Consider the following 19047-nt stretch of genomic DNA (forward strand, 5'->3'; position numbering starts at 1 on the left):
GTCTTCACTTTCCCATGAAAATTCACATCTGTTCACCCTCTTTTTGCTGAAAATGTGCAGCCATTCAAATTCCATGCACAGCAGATGGATAACCACACATGAGATAATGGATATTTCTGCAGATTTCTGTGAATACTCCACTGAAAACTGTGAAGCCTTTTTCTGCAGTTTCAGGAATCTCCACCCCAAAAGCCCAACCTTCTGTGAATTGCATGTGGCTGGATCATTCTATTTGACTGAAATAAAGTATTTCTAGACAACCCCTAAGAGAAGTCAGCATTGACCTAACTCAACCATATTGTGATCCATTGTAGACTGTATATTTTCAGAGACCTTAGAGTTGAATTTCTCCACAGCTGTGTATAACACTAAACACTGGGCATCTCCTTTTCCTTGTCTTGGCAGGTTGCACTGATATGTGCAAATGTAATGATAATGGATGTGGTGCCCAGCAGCCATGCTGTCAGCCCAAAAACTATCTAGTGAAAAATTCTGTTCACCCATTAGCTAACCAGATGCCTGTGGGGAGGCCACAAGCAAGACATGAGCACATCAACCTCACTAATGGTTCTCGGTAATTGATAATGAGAGGTATATGGCCTGAATGTGTTTTCCTTTGGAAGCAAATAAGTTTAACTGTGTACTCTGTAAACACGTACTTCCTTTTCATCAGTCGTGAACCTAGTTCCCATTCAGTTTCAGTAGATGAACTTTTTGACAGTACAGTAGTATGATGAAATGTAGACAAACTTCCCATTTGCTATACCATTATTACCAGGTCTGGCTCAAAGCGTTAAGAGAAAAGTATGCCTGTATTAGACAGTGCTGTAACATTGTGCTGTTTCTATGTAACATCAAAGGAAGGTTCAGGAGAGGTTCAAATATATAAAGGATTGAGGTGTAGCCACTTTGGGATTTATTTCAGAGGCCAGCTGAGTCAATGAACCAAATATCTACACGTGTGAATGCTTACTAGACTACAGTACTTGGAATGCCATGTAGTTTCAAGCATTATTCAAAACCACCCTGTCTAGCTTTATGGGGGGAAAGAGTTCAATAAGAATGCTATTTTTATTCCGAAAGAAGAAAATGTTTCCAGATTCTCAGGTTTTGATCCAGCACCACAGTTACTTCCACAAAGACACATACAGTAAATCCTTGGTTCTTTAGATAAGCAAAAGGAATACGTAGAGAGCATCATCCTGACATCCGTAAGGATAAAAACTGTTTGTACTACAAATTTACCAGAAATAAATGGTAACGTGTGCTGGGTCTGTAAACAGAAACCAGATGCATATACTTAGCTCTTTCTATTTATTCTGCTTAAAATAAATGCACATTCCTTTTAGCTTTAATTTTCCTCTGTAAAACAGTAGTAAGTCATATACTACAGCAGTACATGGAAGCATAAAGCCATCCTTGATGTGAATAATCTTACTAAATCTGAATCCATGGAATACTCATTAAATAGAAAAGAGCCTATTATAATTCTTAAGTGTTATGAAACAGTGCATTCTATTCCCAAGAGAGGTTTAGCACTAAAAATCCCGAGTTTTAAAAAGTTTAAAACTAGGATATAATGTTTAAAAAGTAAACTGGGGAACAAAATATTGTTTTAATTTAGTTTTGGAAATTATTTTTGTTAAGAAACTAGGCCATAAAAATCAGCAGGAGCAAAATAAGGTGACAATTCAACCCTAAAGTTATTTTGGTAAACATAAAAGCATACTGATTCAAAATAAAGAGCTAATTCAAAAGGGAAGGGAAGGCTCAATATATGGCAAGTCTTCCATGTTTTAGAAAGGATCGGAAGCTTCTATTTCCAGCAATTTTAAAGAAGCTTAATTTCTTTTACCGCAGTAAGGGTGGGTGATAATGTCAGATCTCCAGCCTGAATGGCTGCATGATTTAAGACAGAGGTAGACAGATCTCTGGATGATTTGTGGCAGGTAAGGAAGCATTTTTGATTCTCTTCACTGCTTAATAGCAATAGAATTAGACTTAAGTCTACAAAAGCTCATGCTGCCAAATTCTTTCTTTAATTAGTCTCAAAGGTGCTGCAAGATTTCTCTGCACATTTAATAGCAATAGCTACAAGATTCTCCCACCCTCTTTAGGTTGGCCTACTAAAATGACAAAAACATTTCTGGTACTAACACAAAAAAGTACCCCGGCTCCTTAATTCAAAGTGTGTGATCTCCCTATCCCTTCTATTTTCCACCTGACAGGTTGGCGGAGGTTGGCGGATCTTGGCACATTTTATTATCCTACAGGTGTGTATATGCATGCACACACACACACACACACACACACACACACCTACCTTCAAGTCACCTGTTGACTTGCCCACAGATCTATACAGGAAATGTCATCACATGACCTAATAATATCACCCACAATATTAGAGGACCCTTTACTTGTTCATCCTCTAATGTGATTTATGGCATCCTGTGAAGAGAGCCCTTCAGCACTCTATATTGAACAAACGGAGCCAGAGGACAAATGGACATAAATCAGACATTAAGAATGGGAATACACCCACACACAAAAACAGTTGCAGAACACTTAAATCTCTCTCGGCATTCCATCCCAGACCTCAGAACAGCTGTCCTTGAACAAAAAGACTACAAAGGAAGATTGGAAACAACAGAATCGAGTGTATCAACAAATTGCATTCCATCAGCAGTGGGTTGAATGGAAACAATGGCTTCCTGGCACACTACACACATAACACTATGTAACACCTAGCCTCAGTGGGAGCTCTCTTGGTCAGTTCATCACATCTTTTGGTGTAGTCTCCCACACTACATCCCAATGCTCATTTCTATGGTTATCTAATAAACTTGGCTTTGGGCAACATCTGTGCCTTGTCCATTAAAACTGAACTTGTCACCTCATCTTTACACCCAACAAGTTTTGCATTTCTATGGACATTCTCACACACAGTCTGCTATATTCTATGGACATTCTCACACAGTCTGCTATATTCTATGGACATTCTCACACACAGTCTGCCTGAGCTCCACCTAATATATCTAAAGAGGCAGGATCAAGTCTACAAAAGCTCATGCTACCAACCTCTTTCAGTTAGTCTCAAAGGTGTTAAAAGATCCCTTTGCATACTGTTGACCTAAGGAGACTCATGCATCCCCCCCACCTTAGGCAAGAATGCTCAGCAGTTTGCCATTGCCTTCCTGTGAATATAGCCTACAGCCTCCGATATTCCTTGGTAGTCCCCCATATAAATACAAACCAGGCATGATCCTGCTCAGCTTTCAAAATCAGATGGGATCTGCTGCATTCATTGTATTTAATTATTATTATTATTATTATTATTATTATTATTATTATTATTATTATTATTATTTAAGCCTTTGCACAGGCCTTCTCACCCTGATGTAGGTGAACAGCTTTTGTTTCTAAAGCAGTGGTTCCCATTGTTGGACTTAAGTTCCCATAAGCCCTAGCCAGCATGATCAATGATTAGGGCAGTGTGGGAATTGTATTGGGTATCCAATAACATCTGGGTAACTAGGGGTAGGGATGCTATTCTAAAGGAATTCACCACTGGGATACTGATAGAACTTACCAGATTATTCTCAATATAGAACAGTGGTCGTATACAAGTGGAAACTTGCCCAATCTTCTCAGATGATCAGTATGTGATAGAAACACCCAGGGTTCTCACCTTTCATTGATGGCAGCAACCGAACGTGAATCTTTGCCTGATTTAAGATGGGAACAGAACTTCTACCAGCCTTAGCCAGTAAGAGCCAACAGTGAAGGATCAAGGGAGCTGAACCCCAGTATGGGAGAGCCTCCTGTTTCCTAATACCTAGGACAGCACATGGGAACAGCAAAGAGACTAGAAATAGGGATTGAAGTCTGCAGGGCAGCAGCTGAGTCCTGGGTGCTCCAACCAGCAGAAGCAAACTTCAGTGGCAACCATCCATTGTGTCATAATTCAGTCTATTTAAACTACTTGTAACAACTGAATACCGATTCATTCATGCTTCTGAATGACAGCTAATTCCTTTATGTTGATGCAGAAGAAAACTGTAAAGAGATGCCTGCATGTTGCAGATCTTCAAGAAAACAAAAATGCTAGTTCTAAGCAACTGTTCCAGTGTTATGGGTGCAAATAACATTAAATAAGGAGAACTGGTTCTCAAAACAAAGAAATGAAATGTGTTAATGAGAATGCACTTTGTTTTGGCAAGGCTGCAAAACAGAATCAGACGCGGACAAGACTCAATATGGGGGTAGATTTATTTGATTTTTTTTAAAGACGCTACATAGTCAAACAGGATTGGTCTTTTATTTTTTTTAACAGCATAGAACTAATTCCTACTATTTTTTCCCCTACATAGACTTATTTTATATACAAAACAGTTTTCCTGACTGCAGTTCCCCCCCCAATGTTTAGATGATCAAAAACTGAGAATTATGTAGTGCCCAAAGTATTAGGAGGCAGAAGAATCCATCACCACTACAGCAAGAAAAAGAAAAAGAAATTGTTCTTTTCACCAACTTTGAACAGGTGCCTTTTCCCTCTTTTCTCTTTAGCCAATTTATAGCAGTAGTCAATTTTCCATGACAATAAAGAAAACATTGAGATGAAACACATTAAATAAGTTAAATATGCATTAAATGTATGGGTATGAGAGTTTTAACTCAGCTACGTGAACCAACAGCAATGGTAGCTTGGTCCCCTTTTAGAAGAACAAGGTATCAACCCTCATTCCACACAACCTGAGACACAGATGACTGCCTAGTGGTACCTTTCAATTTTGCAGTGAGGCTGCATTCAGATGGTGTACATTCCTTGCTACTCAAAGTGTCCTGATTACCAGTTACACTGAAGACAATGTGAGACAGCCAAAAGCTGGATATATAAGCCTACTCTCCTGTACACAGGATCACTAGGTTGCCACAAGCTCCTCCAAGCATGCATCCCCAAATCTTGTCTCCTTTTCACTATCAGCTGCAGTCTGTGTCTCTTTTTCACTATCAGCTGCAGTCTAAGAGCTGCTGTCTCCTAGATGTAATTTCATCCAAGAACCAGCACTAAACAGTTGATGGGTGAAGAGGGAGAAAAATATTACATTTCTCTCTTTCTCTCTAGCTGGGCTATTGAGAGAAAGGATGGAGAACACAGCAAAGTCTGGACTGTCCTAATACAGATGGGCACATCAAAAGGCTCCTTCCCTTCTCTTCTCCATGAGATTGAATACATGGCTGCTTTTTATCTGGTTCAGGACAGAAGCCTGATCAGCAAAAGCATCAAGAGACCGCAATGGTTAAAGAGGGGCAAAAAAAGTTACATGACATACATACATACTAGTACACATACCACACACACAGCAGCGTGTGGCTAAGCCTGTGAGAGTTTGCTGTGGGTGCAAGTGCTGAAGAAGAAAAGGTCTCCATAGAATGCAACAAACAGGGGGTTGCAAAAATGAATGTGATGGGATAAAGTGGTAGAAGCGCATGGTCCCCATTAACAGAGTGTCATCTGGACTGGAAAACAGGTGGGACAAAAGCCAGGCAGCATACCCAACTAAATATTGAATGCAAACAGCCTTAAGGCAGTGCTCCTCTCCCCTACAAAGTCTGGTGATACAAGAGCCACACCTCTAGTTCAACTTGGAGCACTTGGTGCAACAGGCTGATTGAGCTGGGCTGGGGAAAGAGGCACCCTTATGTTTCCTACCCACCCCCAGCAACTAAGTCCCCCCACTGCTAGCCTAACAAGGTGGGGGGGAGCATGCACCTGACCTCTCCCTTCAATTTCTCTTTCTCTCCACTCCAAGGCAGCTCCAAATCATCAGAAGCTGTTATGTTATACCTATTTGCACAGCAACTGGCTGGGACCAATTACAGAAACACTGTTACAGCATTGGTGCTGCTGGCTCCCTTCTGGGGCACCCAACTTGTCCATTTCTTCCCATAGTTCTGCTCTTCCACACTTGAATGTTTCACAGTCCCTGTGGATGGTGCAGGGCCAAGAGAGGCAAGGTCACACTTGAAGCTCCATCAATAACTGTTTGGAGGGTCAGAGCCACACAGCTGAGATTCTGAGACCCGAGTCATACCCACTGGACGTTTATGAGGAAGAGTGGTGGGTTCATCTATTTTACAGAGAGCCTTCTACCTCGTCTGCCCAAGCTACCATCTAAATAACCAAAAGGATCAGCTCCTTCAGTGGAGAAATATTTTTTCTGCCTCCCAAAGAAGAGAATTCCAGTAATAGGTACCAAAGTCCAAGAAATGTTTAAAGTTACTTTTTCTTCCTAAACAATGCGCCATTATAGTGTTAAATACATGATTTCTTCCTCACAATCAAGATAACTCCCCTCTCTTCTCCTGCTTGCTCCTTGAACCTTTTTAAAAAACTTTCTAGAAGATTATGTTAATGTTAATGTTATATTTGTGCAGGGGATAAAAATTTAAAAGGCAAGACCTGTGAGATGTCATACATTTTTTTAAACATTTTGTTATGAATAAATTTAATCCAATGATATGGCAGATCCATCAATCCAATTTACAATCCTCAGCATGCGGCCTCTACAAGGCAATTTTCCCTATAATTACGCCAACAATAAAGAACAAAACCACCAGTGCGAGTAGTCTAGTGCTGAGGCCCTCCTCCTTCACAGCAGCAGCCGAAGCAAAGGTCGGATGGTTTGTCTGGGGAGCCTTCCTCATCCGCAGTCCATCGTCTTCCTGTAGGAAAGATAATTAAACAAAGTACAATGAGCCATGGCATTCATTAGAAGTTCAGGGTTATTTCCGCTGGTGTACTGGTCTTGCTAATCAATCTGGAACAGCAACTCTCATGACCAATGAATAGTCATTAGTTCCAGGTCTCATTCTTTCCTTACCACAGACCACATCTCTTCTAAAAATGAGGCTTTCCCACATTTTTCAACACTTTTGATAGGGGGGCATTCAGAAAAGTGGCTCAGTCCTGGTGCTGTAGAGGAAAATCAGCTAGCATGGTAGCTTCCAGGGGTAGCAATTCCCATTTTCATCTTGATTCTTTTTATGACCCAAGTGCTTCCAGGGGCCACAAAGACATTCACCTGGGGGGTGTATGCAGTCTAAAGTTCATATGATTCCCATTTCTGATTTATTCTAAAATTTTCTATCCTGCTTTTCAAACAAAACAGCCCTATGAGCAGCTACTGACCTAAATACACAAGTGTAATAATCAAGAGAAAGAGGTCAGTGGCAAACTACAGCTTCAAAAAAATGTGTTCAATAAATAACAAGACTAGAATGGCTTTGGTAAAATAAAAAGGTTTTCACCTTGCCCTCAAAAGAGAAAAGATTAAAATACAAGGTGAGCTTCTTATGGAGAATATCTGAAGTCTGTTTGCTACAATGGGAAAGGCCTTCTGAATTGTCAGCACCTACCCCACTTTCACAAGCCTCTGGAGAAGAATTTATGATTTGGGCTGTTTCATGACAGTAGTCCTTAAAAGATAGTAAAACATGACAACCATTCCAAAATTAAAAACAATCAAGCCAAATTAAAACACACCTATTCATATTTAATGCATGTACTGTATATACTCAACTATAAATCGACCTCATGTATAAGTCGAGGGCAAATTTTGGGACCAAAATTATGGATTTTGCTATGACCCGTGGTTAGGTCAAGGGTAAAATTTAGGGGCACATTAGCAAAGGATCTAAACAATGAAGCAAAGCAAAACAATGTCAAAGAACTTACAAAATTCCAGAATTTGTGCATACTTGTTGTGCTTGCTCTTAAGACTGGATGGATGAGAGAACAGAGGTCAGTGCTTCCAGGACAGATTATACTCTTGCTTTTCACCAGAGGATGAATCCTTTTTTTAAATAAGAGTTAAGACGCTGTACTTACATTGACCCATGTATAAGTCGACTCAGATTTTTGGGGGTCAGTTTTTTGACCTAAATTTCTAGACTTATACATGATTATATACAGTACATTATCTGCAGTACTTATACACTGAATTTATAGTAATAAAATCTCTAAGCAGTTTACATTAAAACACATGTATAATACAATATAATATTCACATGAAAACAAGTTATAACTGAAAGCCAAAGAACTTTGTATACATTTCTATCAAACTGTACCTTCAATTGTTTATTCTCCTCTCGTAACCTCTGAACCTCTAACTGAAGCCTCTTACACTCTTCCATTACTTTCTTAACTTCACTGTCATCCAAAGAAGAACTTAATGATTTTGACATTACAGAAGATTCTGTCTTTACTGCAGTTGTGGATATAATTTTATTTATTTCTACATCATGCTGTTGAGAGATGAAAAGAAAGAATGTTTTTAATGGAGGTTTAAAATTGTATCTCATTGTATTTACAGCTCTCAGCATTGCTTACATTATAGCACCAAATCCAGCAGTTGATCCCTATCCGTGTCCCAGTACAGTTTGCCAACAGATGCAGTATCACTCTGTTTAACTTCAGATTGGCAGTGGTATACTGGATCTCCTGCTTTTACATTCACCCTCAGTGGTAAGTTCTCTAAAAGAAGTGTATTAATTTTTAGGGATACATAGGGCCCATACAGACAGGCCAAAATAAAGCTGCTTCGGGTCACTTTGGAGGTATGCTGTTTAAATGACACACACATCTTAAGAGGCCAGAAGCTGTGCCAAAGCTGCACTCCAGTCCTTAGGACTGAAGCATGGCTTTGGTATGGCTTCTGACCTCTTAGGACACATGGAACATTTAAACAGTGTGCCTCCAAAGTGACCCGAAGCAGCTTTATTTTGGCCTGTCTGTATTGGGCCATAGTCTCTATTGAATCCACATCTACACAGGTTGCTCTCTCTTAGCCATTTTCGTCCTCTCCCATTTTTCACAGGGTGGCACACATGCACCTAGTTCTAAACATGACTACCTCCATGTTTGTTTAAATGTGGGCAAGCACTTTGAAACTTAAAGAATTGGAACATTCACTGCAGCTACAGTTTAAAAAGGAGAGAGACCTGTGACCATGTACAGGAATAATAGGGCTCATGCCAATGGTGATGAGTCAGGCACAAAAGGCACAAAAATCACATCAAATATTTCATGTTATTGGCAGATTAAAAAGAAATGAATCTCAAGTTTCTTGTAAGCTAGAATCATCAAGTTGGAAGAGACCACAAGGGCCATCCAGTCCAACCTCCTGCCATGCAGGAAATCACAATCAAAGCAACCCTGACAGATGGCCATCAAGACCTCCAAAGAAGGATACTCAACCACACTCTGAGGGAGTGCATTCCACTGTCGAACAGCTCTTACTATGGAAGTTCCTCTTAATGTTGAGGTGGAATCTCTTTTCCTGTAGCTTGCATCCATTGTTCCGGGTCCTATTCTCTGGAGCAGCAGAAAACAAGCTTGCTCCATCCTCAATGTGACACCCCTTTAAATACTTAAACAGGGTTATCGTATCACCTCTTAACCATCTCTATTCCAGGCTAAATATACTCAGTTCCCTAAGTCTTTCCTCATAAGCATGGTTTCCAGACTCTTCACCGTTTTGATAGCCCTCCGCTGGACATATTCCAATTTGTCAACATCCAATTTGAATTGTGGTGACCAGAACTGGGCACAGTATTCCAGGTGAGGCACGGCCAAAGCAGAATAGAGTGGCACTATTACTTCTTTTGATCCAGACATTATACTTCTATTGATGCAGCCTAAAATTCCATTGACCTTTCTAGCTGCCACATCACATTGTTGACTCATGTTCAACTTATGGTCCACTAGGACTCCTAGATCCCTTTCACAAGTAGTCTCATTAAGACAGGTGTCCCCCATCCTGTCACTATACATTTCAATTTTCTACCCTAAGTGCAGTACCTTACATTTCTCTGTGTTGAAATTTATTTTGTTAGCTTTGGCCCAGCTTTCTAATCTATTAAGGTCATCTTGAATTTTGATCCTGTCCTCTGAGATGTTAGCTACTCCTCCTAATTTGGTGTCATCTGCAAATTTGATAAGCATGCCCTCTATTCATCCAAGTCACTGATAAAGATATTGAATAGCACTGGGCCCAGGACAGAACTTTGTGGGACCCCACTGGTTACTTCTTTCCAAGATGAAGAGGCACCATTGTTGAGCACCCTTTAGGTTCGGCCAGTCAGCCAATTTCAAATCCACCTAACAATCACACTGTCTAGCCCACATTTTACCAGCTTATCTGTAAGAATATCATGGAGGACCTTGTCAAAGGCCTTACTGAAATCAAGATATGCTGTATCTACAGCATTCCCTTTGTCTACCAAGCAGGTCATTTTATCAAAAAGAGAGATCAGATTAGTTTGGCATGATTTGTTTATCAGAAACCCATGTTGACTTTTTGTGATTATGCCATTGCTTTTAAATATTCACAGACTCCCTGTCTAATGATCTACTCTAGAATCTCTCTTAGTATTAAAGTCAGACTAGCTGGACAATAATTGTGGGATCCTCTTTTTTTCACCTTTTCAACATTGGCGACAATGTTTGCCTTCCTCCAGTGTGCTGGGATTACTCCTGTTCTCCAGGAGTTCTCAAAAATTATTGCCAATGGCTCTGAGATTTGCCAGTTCTTTTAATACCGTTGGATGTAGGCCATCAGGTCCGAGACTTAAATTCATTCAGATTAACCAGGTATTCCTGTACTTCCTCTTTACCTATTCTGTGCACCCTTTTCCTTTTCTGAGAAGGCTGAGGCAAAGAAGGAGTAGTTTTGCCTTTTCTCTGTCCCTTGTTAGCATTTCGCCATCTTCTCCATGTAATAATAATAATATGTAGTGGCCCTACCATTTCCTTCTTCTTCTTTTTGCTACAGACATACCCCCAAAAACCCTTTTTATTGTTTTTAACCTCTCTAGCAATCCTAAGATCATTCTGCTGTGCTTTTGCTTTTCTGAATTTCCCCTTACATGTGCTAGCACTCCCTCTGCATCTCTGGCAGCAATGGAGGAGAAATGACCAATAAGCTCTGAAAAAGGGGTAGTGAGGCATTCCTTGTCCTGGGAAATACAGGAAATTGTCCAAACTGCCTGTGTGTTTGGTCAGTTGGTAACTAGGTCGATATCACTGAACAAAACTCTAGAGCAGCTTTCTCTAACTGAGCATTCTCCAGGTGTGTAAAATTACACCACGCCAGGCAAGTTGGCAAGAAAGGATGGGAGTTGTAATCTTATAGATCAGGAGGGTGCTGGGCTGGAGGAGGCTGCACTGGAGTTGAATCCTTGTTGTTTTCCCTTTGATCCCTAAAAGCAAAACTTACAGGTTTTTTTTAAAATATGTCATGGGTAATTCTAATATGTTGCTTTAGGATTATCTCTCTCTCTTTTCTCTGTTTTGCTGTTCATGCTCAATAAGAGATTTGGGAGGCAGCTACTGCCTACCTTGCCTGTTGTAGGCAGACACACACAGTTATGGTAGGATCACCTAGACTAGAACAATTTCCCCCCAGCTCAAGCATTATTACAATGTTTATTACAGACCTGCTGCTGCATCCTGTCACCAAAAGTCTGCCTTTTTCTAGCCCCCCCCCCATCCCCCTCCTAAAGGCAACACTGTAAAAAAAACTTTCCAGCTAGACTGAGGACAAGGAGCAAAAGTGGGCTGGGGGCATGTACAAAGACTTTTTTTAAAGGAGCTTTGTTTGTCACTGGCTTTGTTAACTGTGGTTTGCCTGTAGTTTTGTTTTAAAAGAATGTTTTTTATTTATTCTATTTGCCTCAGGGACTTTGGAAGTGTCCTACACCACTTTCCTCTGGAATGTTTTATTCCTTATCCTTGAAACTTGAGTTGTGATGTGGCAGCCCAGAGTTAATGGCTAAAAATTAAGAGGCTGCTGCTACTTGCTGTTAAATTTTTAGTCATTATAATTTGTAGGGAGTGAAAGGAGGAAAAAGCAGTCTTGGAAAATATAGCTTATTCATGTTCCGCATTTCACATCAGTTGTGGAAATCATGCAGGCCCTCCAGATACTGTTGGCCTGCAACTCCTAACTTTTCTTACCACTGGTTAAGGTGTTAAGGTCTGCTGAGAGTAGCAGTTCAGCAACATCTGGAAGACCTCACAATTCCCATCTCGTTTACACATGGCTTTCCTTTCAAGCACCTTTTATAAAAACTATGTTTTGGACTACAATTCCAAGGATCTCCCAACTACCTTAAAAGCCAGTTTTTCAGCGCACATATCTACAGACACACAGGTAAAGAGCAAAGGTGCTCCATTATCATTAACACAGTTTCTAAATGTACCAGGTTTAGGAAATGGAACTGTCCGGCGTTTTCACTCACAGACATTGCCTATTCCACCAAGTACATACATACAATTCTACCAAGTACACTGTTCCAACAATTGTACTCACGGGTTTATCATTTTCTGCTGGCAGCTCAAACACACATCTAAGTTTTGAATCCATGAGTTCTTCTGGTTTTGCTTCTTTCCACTAGAACACACAAAATTGAAGAAATAATTTGCAAAGAAGAACTATTGATATCTTCCTCTGATCCACACAATTTCCTTCTCTTTTTAAAAATGACCCAGTGCAAGCCCTCCCAATTTCAGAGGCTGGTCATTTTTGTGTGGGATATTTCATCTGTTAGTTAGGCTTTACATAGGACAGTTGCTTTGTATTTCAGAAAATGATGCTTATCTCCTTCTCCTTTAAATAAAAAAGGACAAAAAATATGTCTAAATCAACAGGTAAGGTTCCTAGTATTCTGAACAGCCTTTGAAAAACATTACAAAGGAGCTAAGAAGAGGTTCCAATAATTCTGCTCACCACAAAAGAGTGTGGTGATGTCTGGAGGGTGAGACAAGTCTACAGCCTTCCTCTCCATGCTAACGATGTAGAAAGGGATCATCCAAGCAGTTCTGTAGTGATTTCCACCACCTACCCAGCTTAAACTTTGGAAGGAAGCTTGGGACTGTCCAACAGCTGTGTGACCAAGGCAACTTGAACAGCCTTGGCACTGAAGTGCTGAACATCTGCTCTTTCCAGTAACGGCTCCAGTGTTGGGAAGCAACAGAGGATGTTGGATGCTGCTAACTGAAGGTGCTTCAAACATCTGCAAGCACTGCAAGCTTGCTTCCTGCTTGTCCTTCCCTTTGGAAACAACAGCAGATGAGGCTGGGATTGAAAGCTTGCAAGGAAAGGAAGTGGCAAAGGGCTTGGGATAACAAGTTTGAGCTTGTCCTACAAGGGACTGCAGACAATGGGGTCTACAATATCAAGAATAGCACCAAATAGCAAATATTTAGGATACCAGTGGCATACACACCTAGGACACTCAATCCTATGCTCAGAGTATGTAGGATGTATTGCTCTGGTTACACAGCCGTATTTTTCCCTTAATGTGAATTTTGCCAAAGAGAAAAAATGCAATGGGACTGCTATTAGCCAAGCCAATCAGTTCTTGCCAATCATGCTAAGCCTGTGGGTTGTATGCAATGTACCACACCAGCAATTTAGACACTGTAAACAGCAGGGTTGGTTGCTCCAGTCAAGGATAAAACACTCCGCAAATGCAAGTCACTGATATTAACAGCATCCCATAGAAACTATGTATATCTCCATCTTATCGCCATCTGATGGCAAGTGCACACTTAAGCATAAGTATCACGAACATTTTCTGGCACCTGAGAGTGTGGAAAAACTATAGAGACAGCACCAGTAAGATTTTAGACTGACAGGACCTTTAAGAAGCTCCACTCAATTCTAAAGGTCTTCAATCAATTGTGGGTTCATTGATCATAAGCAACATTTCATTCAGTACTGTTAGGGGCGTAGATCTTGGCAAAACTATAATAATGTCTTACAACAATAAGCTCAGACAGGTATGTTATTATACAGATCTAATTCAGTGTCAACTAGCATATAAGACCCTACCGTTGTTCAAGATGTGTCTGAGTTTCCACAGCAGCAACAGATAGGCCATGGTAGCATATGACAAATCCACACATATTACCTATACCCAAGCATGGAGAAGCCAACACCTGCCTTTTTTCTACGGATGCATGTCCACTTTAGTCCTACATTAAGATGGATTCTAGATGAAGCAGTTAACATTAAATGCCTGTGCTGGACAAATGCAATCTGGGCCACACACTAGGAACCACTGGTCCCTCTGGCTCACTCCTACTAACAACAAAGAACAAAATAGTCATGGAGATCATTTGCTTAGCTTTTTGGTAAGGCAGTTTAGCAGGCATGTATGTTTGGAAAGCAAACCTCTATGAATATTGAGACGATTTACACTCTTACTAAGAGTCCTGGTCAAAAGGTATCTCATTACCTGGAAATTCTGTCCCACTAGCATCCTGACATCCACATCCTTTGAAGTAATCCATTCCTCATCTAACTCTACTGTTATAATTGTACTTTCGGCAATTTGTTGCACTTTCTCTTTAAGGCATGTTGTAGGATTACTCATATAGAAGAAATCTGCATCATTTTGATAAGCTGTTTTTCAATACTCACTACTGCTTCCATGTCTGAAGTATCAGGCGGTGCAAACATTGACTGAACCATGAACTTATGTTTACTTTTCTCATTAGGGTCATAATCAAATGGCTGTAGCATCACTGAAAAGAAAAGAAATGACTGCATTAGAATATCATCATTTGCTTCCAAATATGCACCATCACTGTTCCCATCATTTACCCTAAAAAATTAAGAGTTCTAAATAATCTGATAATACAACAAATATTTTATACAATTATACTTTTCCCAATAAAGCAGAGCATCTGAAATCTCACTCATGCAGCCCCCTAAGTCCTGTGCCAGTCCTCTGGAGCCCCAATTTAATTTCCCCCCCCCCCCTCAACACAACATTTAGCTGATTTTTTGAACGAAACCATGCCAAAAGATCCTCAAACATGCCGAAACAGTGGCAAATGTCCTCCTCAGCCCTCCAATGCTTCTTTTTTGTTGTTGTATATTGTCCAAAATGAAAACCAGAAGTTGTCCCTATGTATTTTAGAGAGCAGATGAATGGGTGCAGCCAGCCAGAAAGCTCAGGGGAAAACTGGCCTCCAGCCCTGAAGCAGTTCAATACCCTGTAATAAAAGTACAGTATTGCCCACTTGTGGATTTGGGAGATTTTTACCTCTATGGATCAACATCAAAACATGTCTTAACTTTCCACAGCCACAGATCTCAATAATTACTGAATACTTGTGTTGTGTAAGATTATTGATATGACTGATGAATGAGAGAAGGAAATGTATTTCAAAAAAAAAAAAAATTAAGTTGGGCAAGAATGTATTTCTTGGGGTAACAAGAGTAAACAGCAACTAATGTGACCAGTGCATATGCCAAATCTTATTGAAATTAAATACACACATTTTTCCGGAAAGCTTAGAAAACCTGTGGAATTCTATGCCAAAAAAGTCATCCAAATACATCCCAGTTATAGTGCTCTGGAAACATCCTCAAACTGGCAATCATTCCAGTAATATAAGCTATCCTAAGTGGTGCAAGGAGCCAGCACTGTGTGGTGGTTTCATCATTAGATGACTCTGGATACTAGTGGACTACAAGTCTCGAGATCCAGTCAAGTCTCCTTTCAGCTGTGAAACCTACTGAGTGACCTTGGGCAAGTCACACTCTCTTGCCCTCAGAGCGAGTCAATGGTAACCCCCCCATGAACAAATCTTGCCAAGAAAACACAGTAATAGATTCACCTTACAGCAGTGGTTCTCACCCTTCCTTATGCCACAACCCTTTAATACAGTTCCTCATGTTGTGGTGAGCCCCAACCATACAATTATTTTCATTGCTACTTCATAACTGTAATTTTGCTACTGTTTTCCAATGGTCTTAGGCAACCCCTGTGAAAGCATTGTTTGACCCCTAAAGGGGTTGTGACCCACAGGTTGAGAACCACTACCTTACAGTCGCCATAAAATGGAAACAACTTGAAAACATGCAACAACAGCTAGGCTGCTGCACTAATACAAGAGGTTAAGTCAATGCTTTTACATAGAGGAGCCATTATAAGCCTAAGCAGCACAGCTGAATCATGCAAAGCTGTTCTGTGAAATAGAAATGGACAGAACTTGGTTTAATGGTACTGCTTCTGGGTATGTAAGATGGATGCATCTGCAACATCAGATAAACTTGTTCCAGACAGCTTGTACAAGATGGTACTTGCAGCCACGCCATCAAAACAAATGAGAACTAAGAATGAGTTGGAAGATTTCAGATGTTTCTCCAATACATTTTTCAATAGTGTTTTCCAGTCTGGCCAAAAACTGTTCTGAGAAGCTAGTTAAAAGCATGTAATTAGTAGCAATCACTACAACCCAAGAAACTCTCAAGCACAGAAGCATACCAATGGTTCTCTGAAAATAAGAAGAATTTGGAGCCAATGTGACATAATGGTTTAAGACTATGGAGATTACTGCGCTGCACTGTTAATAGTGCTGTTTATTCCACTTTTACTGCTTTGGCTGTCTCCTGTTGCATTCTGGGATTTGCAGTTTAGGAAGGGGCCAGAAAGCTCTTAGACCTCACTGAACTACAAACCCCAGAATGCAAAAGGAAGCAGTCAGAGCAGTAAAAGTGGAATAGCAGCACTATAAGAGTGTAGTGTGATAAAACTCTGGAGACTAGGGTTTGAATTCCTGCTCTGCCATGTAAACCCATTAGATGACCCTGGTAAATTACACACTCTCCAGCCACAGAAAGCTCCGTGATGGGTTTGCCTTAAGGCTGTCTTAAATCGGAAATGACTTGAAGGGACACAACAACAACCATGCTAAATTCCTGAAAGATGCTGCTAATGGTCACCACCTTCCAATGGGTATGGTCCTCCAGCACACTCTCAATTCAAGCAGGGCAAGAGGATTGCATGAACTGTGGACGTATCCTATGACATGCTCAGAATCTTTTCACAATGTGTGCACTTTACATGAAGGCCATGCAGAAATTCCTCAGTAAAATGTTTACAGGTCCATTAATCATTTTTACACAAATATTTTTTTCAGAAGCCAGTTTTAAAAAAGCACAAACCATGAACAAATGCTATTTCCTCCTCTTACAGGCGGAATAGGAAGTGTGCAAACATGAGGGTATTATTGTTACCCTCAAACTTTCAATGTTTGCATGAACATAATAGGAGAGTGGAAACTTTCCCATTGTCCACATTCCTCCCTCATGCCAACACACCTACTCGTCACACCCCTCAATCCACTACTGTATACTGAAAAAGGAGTCCTTATGTGTGGGTATCAGGTAAGTAAATAGGGCACTCAATCATTTCCTAATCACATATAAGTAAGAACCAAAGCATTCCTACTTGCAATTTAATCAGCCCTCTTTCTTATATTTCCCACTGTCTGAATCTCAAATGATTAAGACATAATGGCATGGTACAGGCTGCCCCTAAGGGGCAGGTCTGTGGCACCCCTTTTATTTCTGGGTTGAGGCAAGGGCAGCCTCACCGGCAGCCCCAGTCCGGAGTTTTTCCGGGCCATGGAAAAGTGGCAAAATGCCACTTCTCTGTGGCATGTAAAAGGGGTGTCCTTGGTGCTTCATGCCCCTGGACAACCCAGGAGCTGCAGCCATGACCGGCCCTTTTCTCCCTGGCATCGTTCCATTTGATTGAATGTGGCGCCAAAAAGGAGCTCCATTTAAAATCATCATGCTAAAACCATATAAAATTACATAAAATGTTTTTTTTTGTTGTTGTTAATGTCCTTGAGTAGACCCCCAACCCATGGCGACCCTGTGGAGGAGACATCTACAAGCTCTCCTGTCCTCCAATGCTCTGCTTAGATCCTGCAAATTCATACCTGTGACCTTCTTAATTGAGTCTATCCATCTGATGTGTGCTTTTCCTCTCTTTCTACTTCCCTCCACCTTTCCTAGTATTACTGTCTTTTCTAATGAGTCGTGCCTTCTTATGCTGTGCCCATAGTACAACGGCATTAGTTTGATCATCTTGGCTTCCAGACAGGGATGTCATATCCCGGCGGCTCCCGGGGCAATCACGGTTTTCGAGGAACTGGGCCCGCCCTGGCCCAGTTCCCCTAGATCCTGGATTTGGGCCCAGCCTCTGGGCCGGGCCCGCTCATGCGGCCATTGCCACGGCCGCTAATGCGGCTGGCACTGGTCAGCCACCCACCCCCTCCTCCTCCTCCTCTGCTCCTCCTCCTCCTCCTTCTGCGCAGCTGCTGCGCCGCCCACAGCACTTGCCCAGGCAGCGGCCGGGCAGCAGCGCACGCTCACCCCTGTTGCGCTCCCGCACGCAGGGCTTAAAAGGAGCGTGCATCCCCAAAGCTGTCTGGCCAATGGCAGAAGAGCGGGGGCTGGCCTGTTTCCCGCCCCAGTCTGCCATTGACCAGTGAGCTTTGGGGAGGAGGAGGAGGAGGAGGCAAAGGAGAGGAGGAGGAGGAGACCAAGGCCTCTGGCCAGGGGGAGGGAAAAGCGCTATTTCCTGGCGCGAATTCAAGCGATGGGGGGGAGGAGGAGGAGGAAGTAGAGGAAGAAAAGGAGGAGGAGGAGGAGGAGGGGGGGGAGGTGGGTGCCCATTTATTTCCCTTTCCCTCAAGTGTCTTTTTTGTGTATTTTTGGTGCTTTTATGCTTTTTCACATGTCCCCATTAAAAAAATGTATCCTACATTTGAAAATGTTGTCCTACATTTGTCCCGGTTTGGAGGTCCTGACTCATGACAACCCTACTTCCAGAGAGACTTCAGCCTTGATCCATTCAAGGACTCATTTGTTTGTTTGTTTGGGCTGCCCAGGGAGGGTGCAGGGTCATCTCCCCCACCACAGCCACACCAGAGGCCCAGGCAAGAAGGGCCATGAAGGCCCAGAAAGACACATAAAACATAGAAAAGCTAAGAACATAAATAGAGCACACACTCGGCTCATTAGTTCCCATAATTCCAGATGCTAAGTAAACTATTGCTAAGGAAATCCTGAAGAGGCAAAAGAAAAGGCTTTGAAGACTGCATATTTAGAGACTGACACTGTTTGCTACAGCAGCTTATCATTTTGTTGTGGGAAAAGAATGTGCAGTAATGCTGTT

The 19047-nt window shown here is 41.4% G+C and overlaps 1 protein-coding gene across 1 annotated transcript in view; it reads right to left on the minus strand.

Annotated features, from left to right (window-relative positions):
* Positions 1-4251: 4251 nt before the first annotated feature.
* The window catches only part of VAPB (VAMP associated protein B and C), a 62831-nt gene continuing 48035 nt past the window's right edge, over positions 4252-19047 (minus strand). Inside the window, exons 3-6 of the mRNA XM_042462942.1 lie at positions 14490-14593; positions 12375-12455; positions 8131-8307; positions 4252-6726 (exon numbers count right to left, since the gene is read on the minus strand). Coding sequence (XP_042318876.1) covers positions 6568-6726; positions 8131-8307; positions 12375-12455; positions 14490-14593 — 521 coding nt within the window. The 3' untranslated portion in view covers positions 4252-6567. The remainder of the gene's footprint in view (positions 6727-8130; positions 8308-12374; positions 12456-14489; positions 14594-19047) is intronic.

Source organism: Sceloporus undulatus, chromosome 4 (assembly GCF_019175285.1).
Source record: "Sceloporus undulatus isolate JIND9_A2432 ecotype Alabama chromosome 4, SceUnd_v1.1, whole genome shotgun sequence".
NCBI lineage: Eukaryota > Metazoa > Chordata > Lepidosauria > Squamata > Phrynosomatidae > Sceloporus > Sceloporus undulatus.